The 14,486-nt window shown below is 38.2% G+C and overlaps 1 protein-coding gene across 1 annotated transcript in view; it reads left to right on the top strand.

Moving 5' to 3' along the window:
* ythdc1 (YTH N6-methyladenosine RNA binding protein C1) overlaps positions 1–13,497 on the top strand; it is a 22,125-nt gene extending 8,628 nt beyond the window's left edge. Inside the window, exons 4-16 of the mRNA XM_016552253.1 lie at positions 498–873; positions 3,796–3,849; positions 4,028–4,122; positions 4,222–4,330; positions 4,445–4,562; positions 4,652–4,736; positions 5,989–6,158; positions 9,503–9,582; positions 10,369–10,405; positions 10,515–10,554; positions 10,811–10,876; positions 10,966–11,124; positions 12,560–13,497. Of these exons, the coding sequence (XP_016407739.1) occupies positions 498–873; positions 3,796–3,849; positions 4,028–4,122; positions 4,222–4,330; positions 4,445–4,562; positions 4,652–4,736; positions 5,989–6,158; positions 9,503–9,582; positions 10,369–10,405; positions 10,515–10,554; positions 10,811–10,876; positions 10,966–11,124; positions 12,560–12,781 (1,611 nt within the window). The 3' untranslated portion in view covers positions 12,782–13,497. The remainder of the gene's footprint in view (positions 1–497; positions 874–3,795; positions 3,850–4,027; positions 4,123–4,221; positions 4,331–4,444; positions 4,563–4,651; positions 4,737–5,988; positions 6,159–9,502; positions 9,583–10,368; positions 10,406–10,514; positions 10,555–10,810; positions 10,877–10,965; positions 11,125–12,559) is intronic.
* Positions 13,498–14,486: the final 989 nt, after the last annotated feature.

Below are 14,486 nucleotides of genomic sequence, written 5' to 3' on the forward strand. Positions count from 1 at the left end.
AAAAAGGCAAAAGAATACAACACAACAAAGATACAAATAAAATAAACATTTTCAGATAGGTTTAACAGTAGTCAGAAATACTACAGAAATTGAATAAATTGATGAAATGTAAAATTAAACATTGTATAGTTTTCACTGTATCAGTTAAATGTATACAGAATCTGTAAAAAGAAAAATATATAATACATTTCACAGGTACCTGTAATTAAAATTGAGTTTATTCAATTGTTAAAGTTTAATTTAAAAACTGTTTATAAATATGATTACGGAATCTAGAAAAATCAAAACTGATATTTTAAAAAATATTTTTATTAATGATCAGAAGTGAAAAGAAGAAAATTGCTTTCTTGGGGGAAGAAATGAGATTGAGTGCATAATCTAGTGTAATAATTTGCTAATTAGATATTGTTGCATTTACTGTCTGATCCTTTATCACCTCCTTTTCATATTATGCAATACATAGATACATGGTGTGTAATACAAACCCTTGTTTTCAGAAGATGCAGAGGACTAGTGAGGACAGTACAGGCAGGGCAAGTCACTCCTCCAGAGAGGAAGAGGCTCATTCAGAAGAATATGCAACTGGCAGCTCTGCGGCTTCCTCTGAGGGCAACTGCTCGGATGTCGAAGAGGAAGGAGCCATGCAGGAGGAAGGGGAAGAGAAGGAAGGAGAAGAGGAGGAGGAGGAGGAGGATGAGGAAGAGGAAGGGGATGAAGAAGAGGAGGAGTATGAACTGGAGGAGGAGGACCCACGGGAGGGAAATGAACAGAATGACTACGATACTCGCAGTGAGGCCAGTGATTCCCAGTCTGAGTCTGTGTCCTTCTCGGAAGGAGAGTCTGTGCATTCAGCCTCAGGCTCAGAGGCGTCAGGTATGAGCTACTGAAGATCACAGAAAATGTCCTTTGTGTAGCATTCTCACAGTTTGAGAACATGCTAATCATAATCCTCATGCTCATGTTGTTGATGCTCTCTGATAAGTTGCTAAATACTCTGTTCCAAACCCTAGTGAGTTGTCTCACAGTCTGATGTCCACATGGGCAGCTACCTGGAAGCATTGTAATCAAAATCTCAAAATTTTTAAAAACAGATTTTCGAGTATAATATGTCAGGGTCAATACAACTTAATATAGGAATACAGGTGCATCTCAATAAATTAGAATGTCGTGGAAAAGTTCATTTATTTCAGTAATTCAACTCAAATTGTGAAACTCGTGTATTAAATAAATTCAATGCACACAGACTGAAGTAGTTTAAGTCTTTGGTTCTTTTAATTGTGATGATTTTGGCTCACATTTAACAAAAACCCACCAACTCACTATCTCAACAAATTAGAATACTCCATAAGACCAATAAAAAAAAACATTTTTAATGAATTGTTGGCCTTCTGGAAAGTATGCTCATTTACTGTACATGTACTCAATACATGGTAGGGGCTCCTTTTGCTTTAATTACGGCCTCAATTCGGCGTGGCATGGAGGTGATCAGTTTGTGGCACTACTGAGGTGGTATGGAAGCCCAGGTTTCTTTGACAGTGGCCTTCAGCTCATCTGCATTTTTTGGTCTCTTGTTTCTCATTTTCCTCTTGACAATACCCCATAGATTCTCTATGGGGTTCAGGTCTGGTGAGTTTGCTGGCCAGTCAAGCACACCAACACCATGGTCATTTAACCAACTTTTGGTGCTTTTGGCAGTGTGGGCAGGTGCCAAATCCTGCTGGAAAATGAAATCAGCATCTTCAAAAAGCTATCTTAAATAATCCCTTAACAATACTAATAAAACTTTTAAATAAAAGTCACAGTAACGATTTCAAATTAGGGTTTAGTCATTTGAGTTCATTCAGCAGTGTAAGCTGACTTGCCTCTGCCCTGGTGGCTTTCAGAGAAAAAGCTAAATTGTTAATTGTAAAATTAAATATCTGGAAGGGCTAATGTATAGTCAGTAGGAATGGGCGATATGACCTAAAATCAAAACCTCGATTAATTTAACACTTTGCCTCGATTACGATTATTGAACGTTTTTTTGGGGGGGGCCTCATAGTTCAATAAAGGATTGTACTGCAGATATACTCAACTATTAAAGGTGGGATATTTTTTTCTAATGAAAGAGTGCATTTCTTCTCTTTCATTTTTTGCAAACAAAACAAATGAATATTGCCATGTCAAAAGTAGAAAATAACCAGCATCTATTGCAAACAAAATACGTTTTAAATATTGTCATGTGAAAAGTAGAAAATAACTTGTATCTCTTGAAAATTAATATTATTTTAAATAATGCAATGTGAAAAGTAGAAAATAATAGTCGAAAACCGCAAGATGTAGTGCTCAGGAATGTTTTTTATTAAAGCGCAGCGCAGAATGCCTACTCCCATAGATATATATATGTAGATGCCTCATTAGCGACTGTTTCTATGGGCCGCTATACGTAAGCAAAGTAGAAAATAATAACTTGCATCTCCTGTGAACAAATGTTTTAAATAAAGAATGTAAATAGAACACTGTTGATTAAGAGAAAGGGCAGTAGGGCTGCACGATAAATCGCATGCAATATTTAACGCGCATCTTGTCAGTAAAGCCATTCTGTAATCAGCGGTAAATCTCCCTCGCTTTCACATGGAGCAGCATTAACTACACAGAGCCGTTGTTCACCGAATTCCAAGATGGCGGCCGCATCTACGTGCCTGGAGCCTGTCGAATGGGGCATCTATTATATATCTATGCCTACTCCGCCATGTTGCCGTCAAAAACAAATGTTGCCATGCCAACCTGCTACTGTAAACAAAAGCTTGCAATGCTTTCCCCGCCTCCGATGTCTTCTGATTGGTCCATTGTTTTGGAACTGACATTGAGCGGCGCTGCATGTAAAAGTTTATATTCTTTTAATGCACCACTCACGTGCGAGACGCTGCAAAAGACGCGAGCGCAACGGTCACATCTGTATAGCGCCTACTATGGTAGTATGTTTTTAATGGCAAAGTATTAATAGGATTAAAAAAACTAAATAACCGACATGGGAAAATTAGATCGGTTAGAGGTTCTGAATTTTGGTTTCGATTCTTTTTCGATTAATCGTCCAGCCCTAAAGCCGGTCACGTACCATACAAGAAGTGCCGCGTCGCACAACGTCTTTCAAATTCGAACACATTGTTTTCTATGAGCACACTGGCGGTGCCATTCGGCGCCAAGCAACGACTCAAATCAATGTAAAGACATGGCGCAACGCGGTGCTTCCCGCCTGGTGTGCGACCGGCTTAAAAGTCAGCTGGTCAAAATAAAACACAACGTGGGTTTATTTTGTGAAAATGGCCAACTTGACTGAGTTGAAGTTACGCAAGAGGAGAATAAAAGTTGATCAGCTGAGACAGCGGTCAGTCCTGCAGTTTAAGTGTTTGAGTTTTGCAGAGAGCCGTGTGATAGTTTGATCAAAGATCTGTTTCTTAGAGCAGTAAAAATACGATAAAATAAAATTGATCGTAAATGTCAATTGGCTGAAGTGTAGATTGACTGATTCTTGGTGGAGCAGGTCAGATTACAAAATGGCTTTTGTCATCAGGTGTGTATTTATACACACCTGATGGCAACCTGTAATAGTGTAAATTTCCAACAACTACATTTTGTCTCTCTAGTCTTATATCATTATCTTAAGCTTGTGGGAGTGATCTTTGTTAAAGCCAGTTGTACAGTGTTGGGCTGGTTCATGTTAGGACCAATCGAAATCATGGCCCGCCAGCAGCAGCAGCACATGTTTATATCTGTATTTTGAATGTTAAAGCGTAGTGTCTCTCTGACTTTTAGGTTCTGAAAAGAAACATGAGAAGCTGTCCTCTTCTGTCAGAGCTGTGAGGAAGGGTAAGAAAATCACACTCTCGTTCAGATAATGTTTGCGCATTTATTTGCGTTGTCATGTCAGTAACTATTTAAATTTGTTGTGAATTTTTATTATCAGTAGTATCAATTCAGCCATTGCAGCCATGTTCTGACTATTGTTACTACTTTTGTGACACGTTTTCCCTTTTGTCTTTTGAAGATCAAACCAGCAAGCTGAAGTATATCCTGAGAGAGGCCAGGTTTTTTCTAATTAAGAGCAACAATCATGAGAATGTTTCCCTGGCTAAAGCAAAGGTTTGCCGCTTACAGCACTGTTTACTGTTTGAAGAGACTTTTTTTTTAGTTTAGTGGAAGCTTTACTCAGTTGACATGGTGTGCATGATCTCTCTGCAGGGTGTTTGGTCCACTTTGCCCGTCAACGAGAAAAAACTCAATGCAGCTTTTCGCTCTGCTGGAAGTGTTGTGCTAATTTTTTCAGTTAGGGAGAGTGGAAAGTTTCAAGGTATGTCTTAAAAATATTGTCTTATATTTGCTTTAATGTAACCAATTTGAAACTGCAAACTTATTTTGTGTGGCTTTATGTTGGTGCACATAAGAATGTGTGTTTGTGGTTTAGGTTTTGCTCGGCTCTCCTCTGAATCTCATCATGGAGGTTCTCCGATCCACTGGGTTCTACCTGCAGGCATGAATGCCAAGATGCTTGGAGGAGTCTTCAAGATTGACTGGATTTGCAGGTGAAAACCATGAAAAAGCAATTTCAGGATTTTTTTTTATGTAGTTGTTTGCAATTATGAGCTATTGAGGTTTTTCTTTCTACTTGAAGGCGGGAATTACCTTTCACAAAAACGGCTCACCTCTCCAACTCATGGAATGAGCACAAGCCTGTGAAGATTGGACGTGATGGACAGGTTAGTCGATTTAATATGAAACGCCTTCCATAACCCATTTTAATTATTTAACCAATTTTTTCATCTGGGATTAGATTGTAACAAGTGGATGTTACATACAATGAATATATTTTGGAGTAATGGCTAGAAATGTCACAGCTATAACTCTGACAGCTATACATTCATGCACAGTTTTGCAAAGTGATCTTTCAAAACAAATGTTGGTCATTGAATCATTACTAGCCAATAACTGTGTTAGAATTATTGGCCTCGGAATTTCCTGCTGGTGCACCACAAAAACAAGGCAAGTGACAGGTCTACTTATATTCTTTATATTCTCTATATACTGCTTACATTAGTCCTGTGGTTGGGGGGTTGCAATTGCAAAAGTAGGATGGATTTTTAATGTCAGTCAAAAGCATAATTTGTTTCAAAGGCAGAGCAAGTTATAATTTTCTGATGAAAAATGACAACATTTTTCTTTGAAATACACCAATGAATTGTGTACAATAAGACCAGGAACATACACTAAAAACACAAATAGAGTCAATTTTGGTTTTCTGTTGACTTCTAGCCTCTCATCCCATGCCTTTTTCAGCCTCACAGACAATTAGTCACATAATTGGTCATATAAACGAATGTTTAATTTAGGGATGTTCATTTTAACCGGTTAACCGACTGTACGAATTTTGACAGATTAATACAATCAGTTAAACGGTTTAAAAAGTCATTTAATTATTTATTTTTTCAGTAATTTATCAAAATATTTAAAAAGTTTTGCTGCATGGTTAAAATATGCTACTCGTATAAAAAAAATTTGTTTTTTAGGGGAGAAAAAACAAGTCGCGTATAAGTCGCATTTTTTATTTCATTCAGAAATAGGCCTAATGCCAACACAAAATGATTACAAACATTATAATAAACACTGTAAACATAGCTAGGCTATTTTAGTTCGGTTTCCTTTCGCGCAGCACAAAAATTAACCGAAGCTTTGCATATAGGCTACTTGTTGCACCGTTTTTGTTTCATTTTCTTAATTTATTATTTAAGTAAAAATGTTTCTCGTATAGGCCTATTTATTCGTTATATAAGCTATAGGCTACCGCTCGCAGAAGTGCTGCAGGTGCATATATGATGCCTATCTGAATCGGTTAACGAGCGTCGGTTGTCGGTTAGGAAAAATAACCGAAATGAACATCCCTAGTTTAATTAATTTTCTTTCTTTTCACTCTCTCGCATGATCTCTTGGACCTCTCTAAACGGCCGCCTGCAGGAGATCGAACCAGACTGCGGGACACAGCTGTGCATGCTCTTCCCACCTGATGAGAGCATTGACTTGTATCAAGTCATTCACAAAATGCGCCACAAGAGAAGGATGCACTCAGAGCCTCGATCTCGGGGCCGACTACCCCACAGAGAGCCCGTCCCTCGGGACATGGGAAGGTTAGAAATGTTCTTTGGACTGATAGTGCGCACTTGTGTCCCTGTCACCTGATGCAAAGGGAGCAAGTGTGTGTTTTTGTTATTTTTTCACCTTCGTCTTCATCGTCACTTGAGCGAGGGTCAGAGAAGAGCCACGAACCAAGCCGACCAGAGCAGAGCGGACCGGCTGCGGCTTTGTGGGAAAGCCACAGCATAAATCATCCGTGCTGTTGTTAATTTTTATGGTTAATGGGAGTTAAAATGGTGTAACAATTGACCTGATATGCCTCTGTTAACTGTTAACAACTTAAGCCTCAGAATGGTCTAGTTAACTTTGTAGTTGTAGCACTGAGGTTTGTTTCTTTATGTAGATGAGACTGTGTTTAAATTTGTTCCCAAAGCCTTTTCTTGCAGGAGTGTCCATGGGGGATAGAGCCAGTCAAATTTGGGACTCTTTTAAAAGGAGCCTTAATAATTAAACAGAAGATGGCACATCGATTTGAGGGGCAGAAAGCAGTCGTTGTTAAAAAAAAAAAAAAGAAAGCGTTCAAGAGGAGCGTATTTTGGGACTTCTTTGCTGGTTTTCCTTTCCAGAAAAAGCTCCAGAGTGTGCTTATGAATATAGATAGTTGAAGTGTGCGGGGTGTAGCATCAAACGGTGAAGGAAAGAATGAAAACAGAGAGGGAGAGACAGGGAGGAAGGGAAAAAAAAGAGCATGTTCTTCTGCAAAGCTGCCGGAGTGGGTAGTCATCCCGTTTGCAGTGCTTATGGACTCAAATCACACCAGGGACTGTCCCTATAGAGCACTGCTTTACATGAACTCTGTTCCATACCACAGTGCTCAAAAAAAAAAAAGGCCCAAAAAGAAAAAAATGGCCCCAAAAAAAGGACTTAAATGCATCCTTACTTTCTCCAGACAAACATTATGAGGAAGTTTGTTGGTTTGCATTGTCTGGCCCCCAGCCCCAACTGATGGACTCCAGTTTGGATGCGTTACACGTCCCTCCCCTTTCCCCCACCCTCTTTGTTACGAAAAGCCCCCTCGTCTCAAACGATGGGATGTTCCAGCTGGTGGTAGGTAGGCGGTTTGGTTTCCCTCCTCTGGACTAAAGATGGTGTAAAATGATGCCTCCACCCTTCCCTTCTTCTGTGTTTCTCTGAGCCCTCCATGGACTGAGTACCCCAAGAGAAGGGTTATTTCCAGATGTCTGGATCTTCTCTTGGTCTTTTTTTGGTTTGCTTTGCAATGGACTGCACCACTCCTTATCACTCCCCCTTCTTCTGCTTTACCAAGCCCTCCCATTTAAAATGTGTTAAAGCATAAGATGGACTTTTAAATGAACTTTTACGCTTTAAAGTATTTGCCAACGTTAACAGTCACAAAACTACAAGAATGCGGTATGTCACACTCTCAACCAGATTTTATTGTTCTCCACTGTAGATACTGTTTTTTGACATATTGCGTTTCTTACCATATGTTAGAATAACATTTTCACTAAGGGCACCCATTTATTGAGTATATGTTCGAGTAGTTGAGTTTAGGAATAATCTTTCTAGAAAAAGACTCATGGCACAGTTGAAGGCATGTGGGTTTTTTGGCTTTAGGACACTCAGCAAAAGTTACTCAAACTATGCAATTCTGAGCAGGGCTCTACGGTAACATTTGGGTAAGGCTCAGGATGTTTTTTTTAATGACTAACATTAATGCTAACATACTTTGTACTTGGAAAAAGATGTTATCAGCAAACTTGTCTGGTGTCTTTGTCAAGACATCTTTATACAAAATAGAAGTAATCTTTTACTGCCCAAGAACATAATTATAACTTCAGTCATTAACACAATAATGGAACTTTCAAATATATTAATCACGCTTTCTTGAAATTCACAAATCCTTTTCCTATTTTTAGTGTTTGAATGGCTACTTTTTGCTGATTACTTCCAAGTCAACAGAGAAATGCATTCACAAATACAAATAAAAACAGCTAGACGAAGTGTAACGTTACAGAGCCTGGAAACACATCTTGGTGAACGACACACCATATTAAATATATATGAAACTAGTATTACCAGACCCTAACAGAAAAATAACAATACATCATGCACACCAGAATGCAAGAGCACATCCTCTTTGAATGTATATTAAATATTTTCAAAATTTTTTCATTTCTCTGTTGACTTGAATGGAAGATAACAAAATTCAACCAAATGCATTGCGAAACATTTTTTTTAATAAGGGTAAATGGTATCATTTGAGTTCACGAGTTGTGATTTTAGTCAGATTTCACTTCTACTGGTGTCAAAATAAGTTTTCACATTTGAACACCGTGAAATGCTCGCACTGTAGAGCTCTGCTGAGGATTGAGCATTAAAAAAAGAACCACATCAATGTGGCTTTAGTATTAAAGAAATGTTCTGGGTTCAGTACAAGTTTTTGATAACTTTTGAATTATACATGCAAGGATATCTGCTTTACATGACGTTTGATATACAAATGTATATAACATGGACAAGTTTGGTTAGCCTTTCCATCGGTCTTGTGGCTTTACTGTCGAAAAATTGTGCACTTTAATCTTTAATGACTGTTGCTTAACTAAGTGCCTTTCTGTAACCATGATTTAAAAAAAATAATAATTCACCTGACCCCAATTACATAATATTTTTTGGTGCATAAGATGGGTTTTAAAAGCAGTCAGAGTTCAGTGAAATGTAACAATGCAGTGTTCTTGAGATGCATTTTTAACTTCCTCTTAAACTTCCTCTTTTGAAATCGCAACACGACATGACACGTTTTTCTGAATGTGCATGGCTGTGGTGACCGCTGTAAAGGAGATGAGATGTAAAGTGAAAAACTTTTCAGAAAGGATTTTGCCAGCCAAAGCACTACCGCTGCTACTAATATCAAAAATTAAAAATCTAGATGATCTAGCCAACTTCACCAACTAGTCAGTTGTTGGATGATATTTGATAATCCATTTTCACCTAGCTCAAATCAGCATTAAGACACAAATGCTGTCAGTAGATTACTTATTACTTGTATTGAACCCTGAATATTTCATGCAGGACATTGAGATCTTAATATGCAGAGAAAGTTTGTACATTAGGTTTGTGCTTACAGCCGTGCTTTACTTGGTGTCATGTAGCTTAAGTATTCATTTAGTTGCTCACCAATGAATGTTAAACAGTTCACTGAAGTATTTTACTATTAACTAAAATATGAAGAAAGAAATCTGATAATATATGTCATCCTGTACCCACACACTGATAACTGAAGGTTATTTTGTTTGTATGGTTCATGTCTGTCTGTTGTTGTTGTTTTTTTTCAAATCAGTGCCATCTTTCACATTAATGTACCTGGTTTACGTAGGCGTCGTCCAGAGGAATATGACATGCACAACCGGAAGCGGCCCAGGATTGATTACACGCCAGAATTCCCCCAGAGACCAGGTCAATATCCGCGACATGTAGATCTCTCTTTCCTCTGTCTCACTGTTCAGTGGTCTGCTTTCTGAAAGAGCGCCACGGTAATATGCCACAAAAAGGTTTTCTGCTCCCCTTGTTATGACTCTTTATTGAGTGACTTGTGTTTTAAAGGGTCATGAAACCCCAGACTACTTTTTCTGAAATTTTAGCAGAGGTGTTTGTGTTGCCCATCATAGAAGACAATGTTAGCATCCGATAATTTTAACTGTTGGAGAAAAATGGTTAAAAAATTCCGGGTTTAAAATCTGCATTGTGTTGACGTCACAATTTGTGACGTGGCAGTGGACTATAGTACATCAATGACGCGTCGGCGCTAAAAAAGTTCTCAGAGGTGCAACAGCGCGTTCATATATATGTTTTCGATGCAGTGCGCAAATGACTGTGGATTTATTTGTGTTTTTAACTCGATGGGAGCGAAATGAAACCGTCTGAACACGAAGCTGTGTGTGTTGTCTGTCTCCTCTCTTCCCCCGCCTCCGCTGGTGAGAACTAACCAGTGCTGAAACGGGGGGTTTCATGACCCTTTCAGGATGGTACCTTAGGTGAGAATTGTATTTCTGTGTAGTAAGTATGAAAGCTGAACTGCACCCTGATCTTCTTGACTTTCTAAGTTTGCTTTTTGGCCAAGATGGTTGTAGCATTTGTTTGGGTTTTTAAATGAGATGATTAATTCTGGACTTTTGGTTGTATTGTTTGTGCTGCGCCTTTCTGTAATTTGAGAAATTCATCTGATTTTTGCTGTCTGCTTAGGTTTTATGCAGGACCCTCGCAATCCACCTGTGGACAGGTTGGTATTGTTGTCTTTCCCTCATTAGCTTCCAATTGTAAATGGGAGTTGTATTATAACTTTATTTATGACTTAACTTTACTTATTATAACCTATTGTCTCTTCACAGGCGCTTCTCTGGTGTTAGAAGAGATGTGTTTCTCAACGGAGTAAGTTTTAAATCTTTAAATCAACATGAAATAGCATTCATAACCCAAGTATGTCTTAAACAGAAAAAAGTATTTGTTTTATTATTTGGGTGGAAGAGTTATTCACCCTAAGTATTGCCAACTTAACTTTGATGCTAGATGTAGCTACTTTTCAGACCCCATTAGTGACATTTTTTCCCCCAATTGATTGGGTGCAGTCATAAAGTTATAAGTTGTACTTCATAAACACTATTAACACTCATTTTCTTATGTCTAGTCCTACAATGACTATATGAGAGAATTCCACCACAACATTGGGCCTCCACCACCATGGCAAGGAATGGTAAGACTGACTGTATTCACTGGGTTTTTCTGTATCCGTTGCTCTGGTTATCAATGTGTTTCAATCCTGACACTTTGTTTTAACTGAAGGCCCCATACCCTGGAATGGAGCATCCTCCCCAGCACCCGTACTACCAGCATCATCCTCCTCCAGCCCAGGCCCACCCTCCTTACTCCGGACACCATCCCATGCCCCACGATGCCCGCTTCAGGGAAAAGAGGGTCGTTCGCTCTTTCGCCTCCAGTTTGGTAATGTTTAGCCACTTAAAACAGCTCAAACACTACCATAGCGTAGAGCTGGGCGATATGACCTAAAATCAAAACCTCGATTAATTGATTACCTCGGTTACAATTATTTAATGATTTTTTTTTTTTTTTTTATATAAAAAAATTATAATAAATTGCCATCATAGTTCATTAAAGGTTTGTACTGTAAATATACTCAACTATTAAAGATGGTATTTTATTTTTTGTCTAATGAGAGTGCATTGAAGGAAACAAACTATTTATGGTTATTTGTTGAATATTTCGAACAATTGAAATCAAAGCTTGCTTGAAATGAAGACGTCTTATGTAAAAAGTCATTTCAGTTTTATTGTAAAAACCAAGTTTCATAAAAAATTGAAAATAACTTTCATTTTTTTGCAAACAAAATGTTGTCAAACGTAGAAAATAACCAGCATCTCTTGCAAACAAAATACATTTTAAATATTGTCATGCAAAAAGTAGAAAATAACTTTACAAGTATCTCTTGTAAATCAATAATATTTTTAAAAAAAAATTTTAAACAAATGTTTTAAATAATGAATGTAAATCGAACACTGCTGATTAAGAGAAAGAGCTGGGCACCATCTCAGTGATTTTGTCCTGTCACTCTACATGTTTAAGTATTTACTCTAGATTCTTACTGGCCATTCACACAGAACACGTCTTTGTTTCTAAAACCATAGATATATATACGTAGTGCCTCATTAGAGACTGTTTCTATGGGTCACGGTACGTAAGCCATCTGCCATTTTTGGAACGGTCTGTGAACCCTCGAGCGCAAGTTGACTGTGTGCGTCTACAACAGCAAGTTATACGCATGTATATCTTTGAATATTCATTGATTATTATGGTGAATGACGTCAAGTTGACCGTTCCAAAAACGCGTCAATGTATCTGGAGCGGTCGAATGTGGAATCTATACATATCTCTGTCTAAAACCGTGAGATGCAGCGCTCAGAATTGGTAAAAAAAAAAAAAATGCAGCACAGAATGCCATGCCAACCTGCTACTGTAAACAAAAACATTTGCCCCGCCTCCGGGGTCTTTTGATTGTTCCACTGTTTTGGAGTGTAAAAGTTTAAATTGTTTTAGTGCGTCGATCACGTGCGAGACGCTGCTAAAGATCGTGAATGTGACGGTCATACACGTCCGTATAGCGCCGACTACTCATGCGGTGGTATGTTTTTAAGCGGAAAGTATTAAATAGGATTAAAAAACCAAAATAACCGACATGAGAAAATTACATTGGTTAGAGTTTCGATATTTCGGTTTCGATTTCTTTTCTATTAATCGTCCAGCCCTACCATAGCATTGATTAGCTGAAAAAACCTGTTCCAAAAACTGCGTTTCCAAAAATGTGTTTCTTGATGTTAAGTGTCCGATTACTCATTCAATCTTTAAAACTTTTGTTTGGTAGCATGACTATGACATGCGAGTGGATGATTTCCTGAGACGAACGCAGGCGGTGGTGAGTGGACGCAGGAGCCGACCACGTGAGCGTGACCGACAGAGAGAGCGCGACCGGCCACGGGATGGGCGTCGTGACCGAGAACGAGAGCGTGGCAGAGAACGGGACCGTGAGAGAGAGCGAATTCGAGACCGTGAGAGGGAGAAGGAGAGGGGCCGATACCGGAGATAGGGGAAAATAGTTTTAAACCTATTTTTTCCATTTGTTTTTTCCCCACTTTTCATTTTGTAGATTTTGTTAGATTTCTTTTTCTTTTCTTTTTCATACAGTTGAAGTTCATCATAAAGCTGAACTGAATATTTCTGGGCATTTTGTAAAAGAAAAAATGTTTTCTCAATCTTTTGCCATTATCATCATGCATGCAGTGCATTTAAAATTTTACTGTGAAAACCAAAAAGCATTTTTACCCTCAATTATTTTTATTTTCTATTTTTAATCATTGGTTCTGTAGCTGATCCTGCATTGTTGAGAAGGAGCTTCTTTTCCCTGTGTATGCTTTTTTTGTTCTTTTTCTCCCCCCACTTTAGATTGTGAGCCAGACTGTGCGTTCCTTACATGGCTGTTGCAGTTTTTAGGTGTTTGCTAACTCTGCGCTTGTCTTTGTGATTTCTGTTGTACATTTAAATAAGGTCATAGGTGCCAGTATTCCAAGGCACTGCTAAACATGACAATGTTGTATCAAGTATGTTTCTATAGCTTTGTCTGCAACCAGGCTTGTTTTTCTAGAGACGTGGGTAAATATTCCCACATTTGCTTCTTGTCCAGTAAAAAGATAAATGTCATGAAGGTTTGTAAATTGACTTAAGTCATTTGTTGTTGGAGTATCTGTTGGATACTATATGGATACATTTTGTACAAAACAAAAAAATAAAAGAAAGTGAATTGCTGGTGTTTTGTATTTGTGAATCGTGCAGTCACTTTAAATAAAAATAAATCTAATAATAATTCATACTTAAAAACAATACATTTGTTCAGGAATCGGCTCTAAGGCTGCTTTTGACCCCATTTTATTTACATTTAAAAGTGGCACTACAAAACGTATATGTTCCCCCCCATTCTGATCAGAGCTTCTGTGAAATGTTTTTCTTTTTTTTCCTGAGTAACCTAATGGATGAAACATGCCCTTATGTAGTGCTTTTTTTTTTTTTGTTGAATATTTTTGTAAAAACCGATACACTGTATTCTACAGATCCTACATGATTTGTAAATGGATAATGGTTTAACCAACACCAAAAAGAGCAATTCAATGCATCTTTAGTGTGTTTTGGAGGCATCAGCTCTCGTTTCATTTAAAGATATGTCTATTATACATGATGAGTGGCATGTGGTGCCTTCTTTTTTTTTTTTATCTTACACCAGGAGCCTCAATTTGAAGTGTTGCATAGAAGTGTTGCATAGAAACCGACCGTCCTGTTCCTCAAATGTGCATGTGTAATTCAAAGAAATTAACACGCACAAATAAGTGCATATGCCTCCTTTCCAGAATTGAAAACTATAAATCGCAGGTGATCTGGAAATTGTGCGCAGCTAAAAGGATTCAGATTTCTGTCTTGTAAATTCCATTAGCATATAAAAGCACACCAGTCAAAGTCCAAATCCTTTACTTGAGAATGGGGAGTGAAAAGAATTGCTTAGATTTCTAAATACCTTCAGCAATCCAACTCTCTGCCACAAGGAAAAGTGCATTCATCTGCTTAGACCCTGACGTGGCTACTCCGAAAACCTAAGACTGAGAATGACAGGTAAGTTCAGCTTCTGTGCCAGAAACAACAAATATGAAAACCCAGACAGCAACCAGTGTCGGCCCGCATGGATTTCATGCAGACCAGATCTGGGCTGACACTAATGGCGCTTTTCCACTGCATGGTACGACTCG

This window comes from Sinocyclocheilus rhinocerous, unplaced genomic scaffold (assembly GCF_001515625.1).
Source record: "Sinocyclocheilus rhinocerous isolate Xijiao unplaced genomic scaffold, SAMN03320098_v1.1 scaffold285, whole genome shotgun sequence".
In the NCBI taxonomy this organism is placed as follows: Eukaryota; Metazoa; Chordata; class Actinopteri; order Cypriniformes; family Cyprinidae; genus Sinocyclocheilus; species Sinocyclocheilus rhinocerous.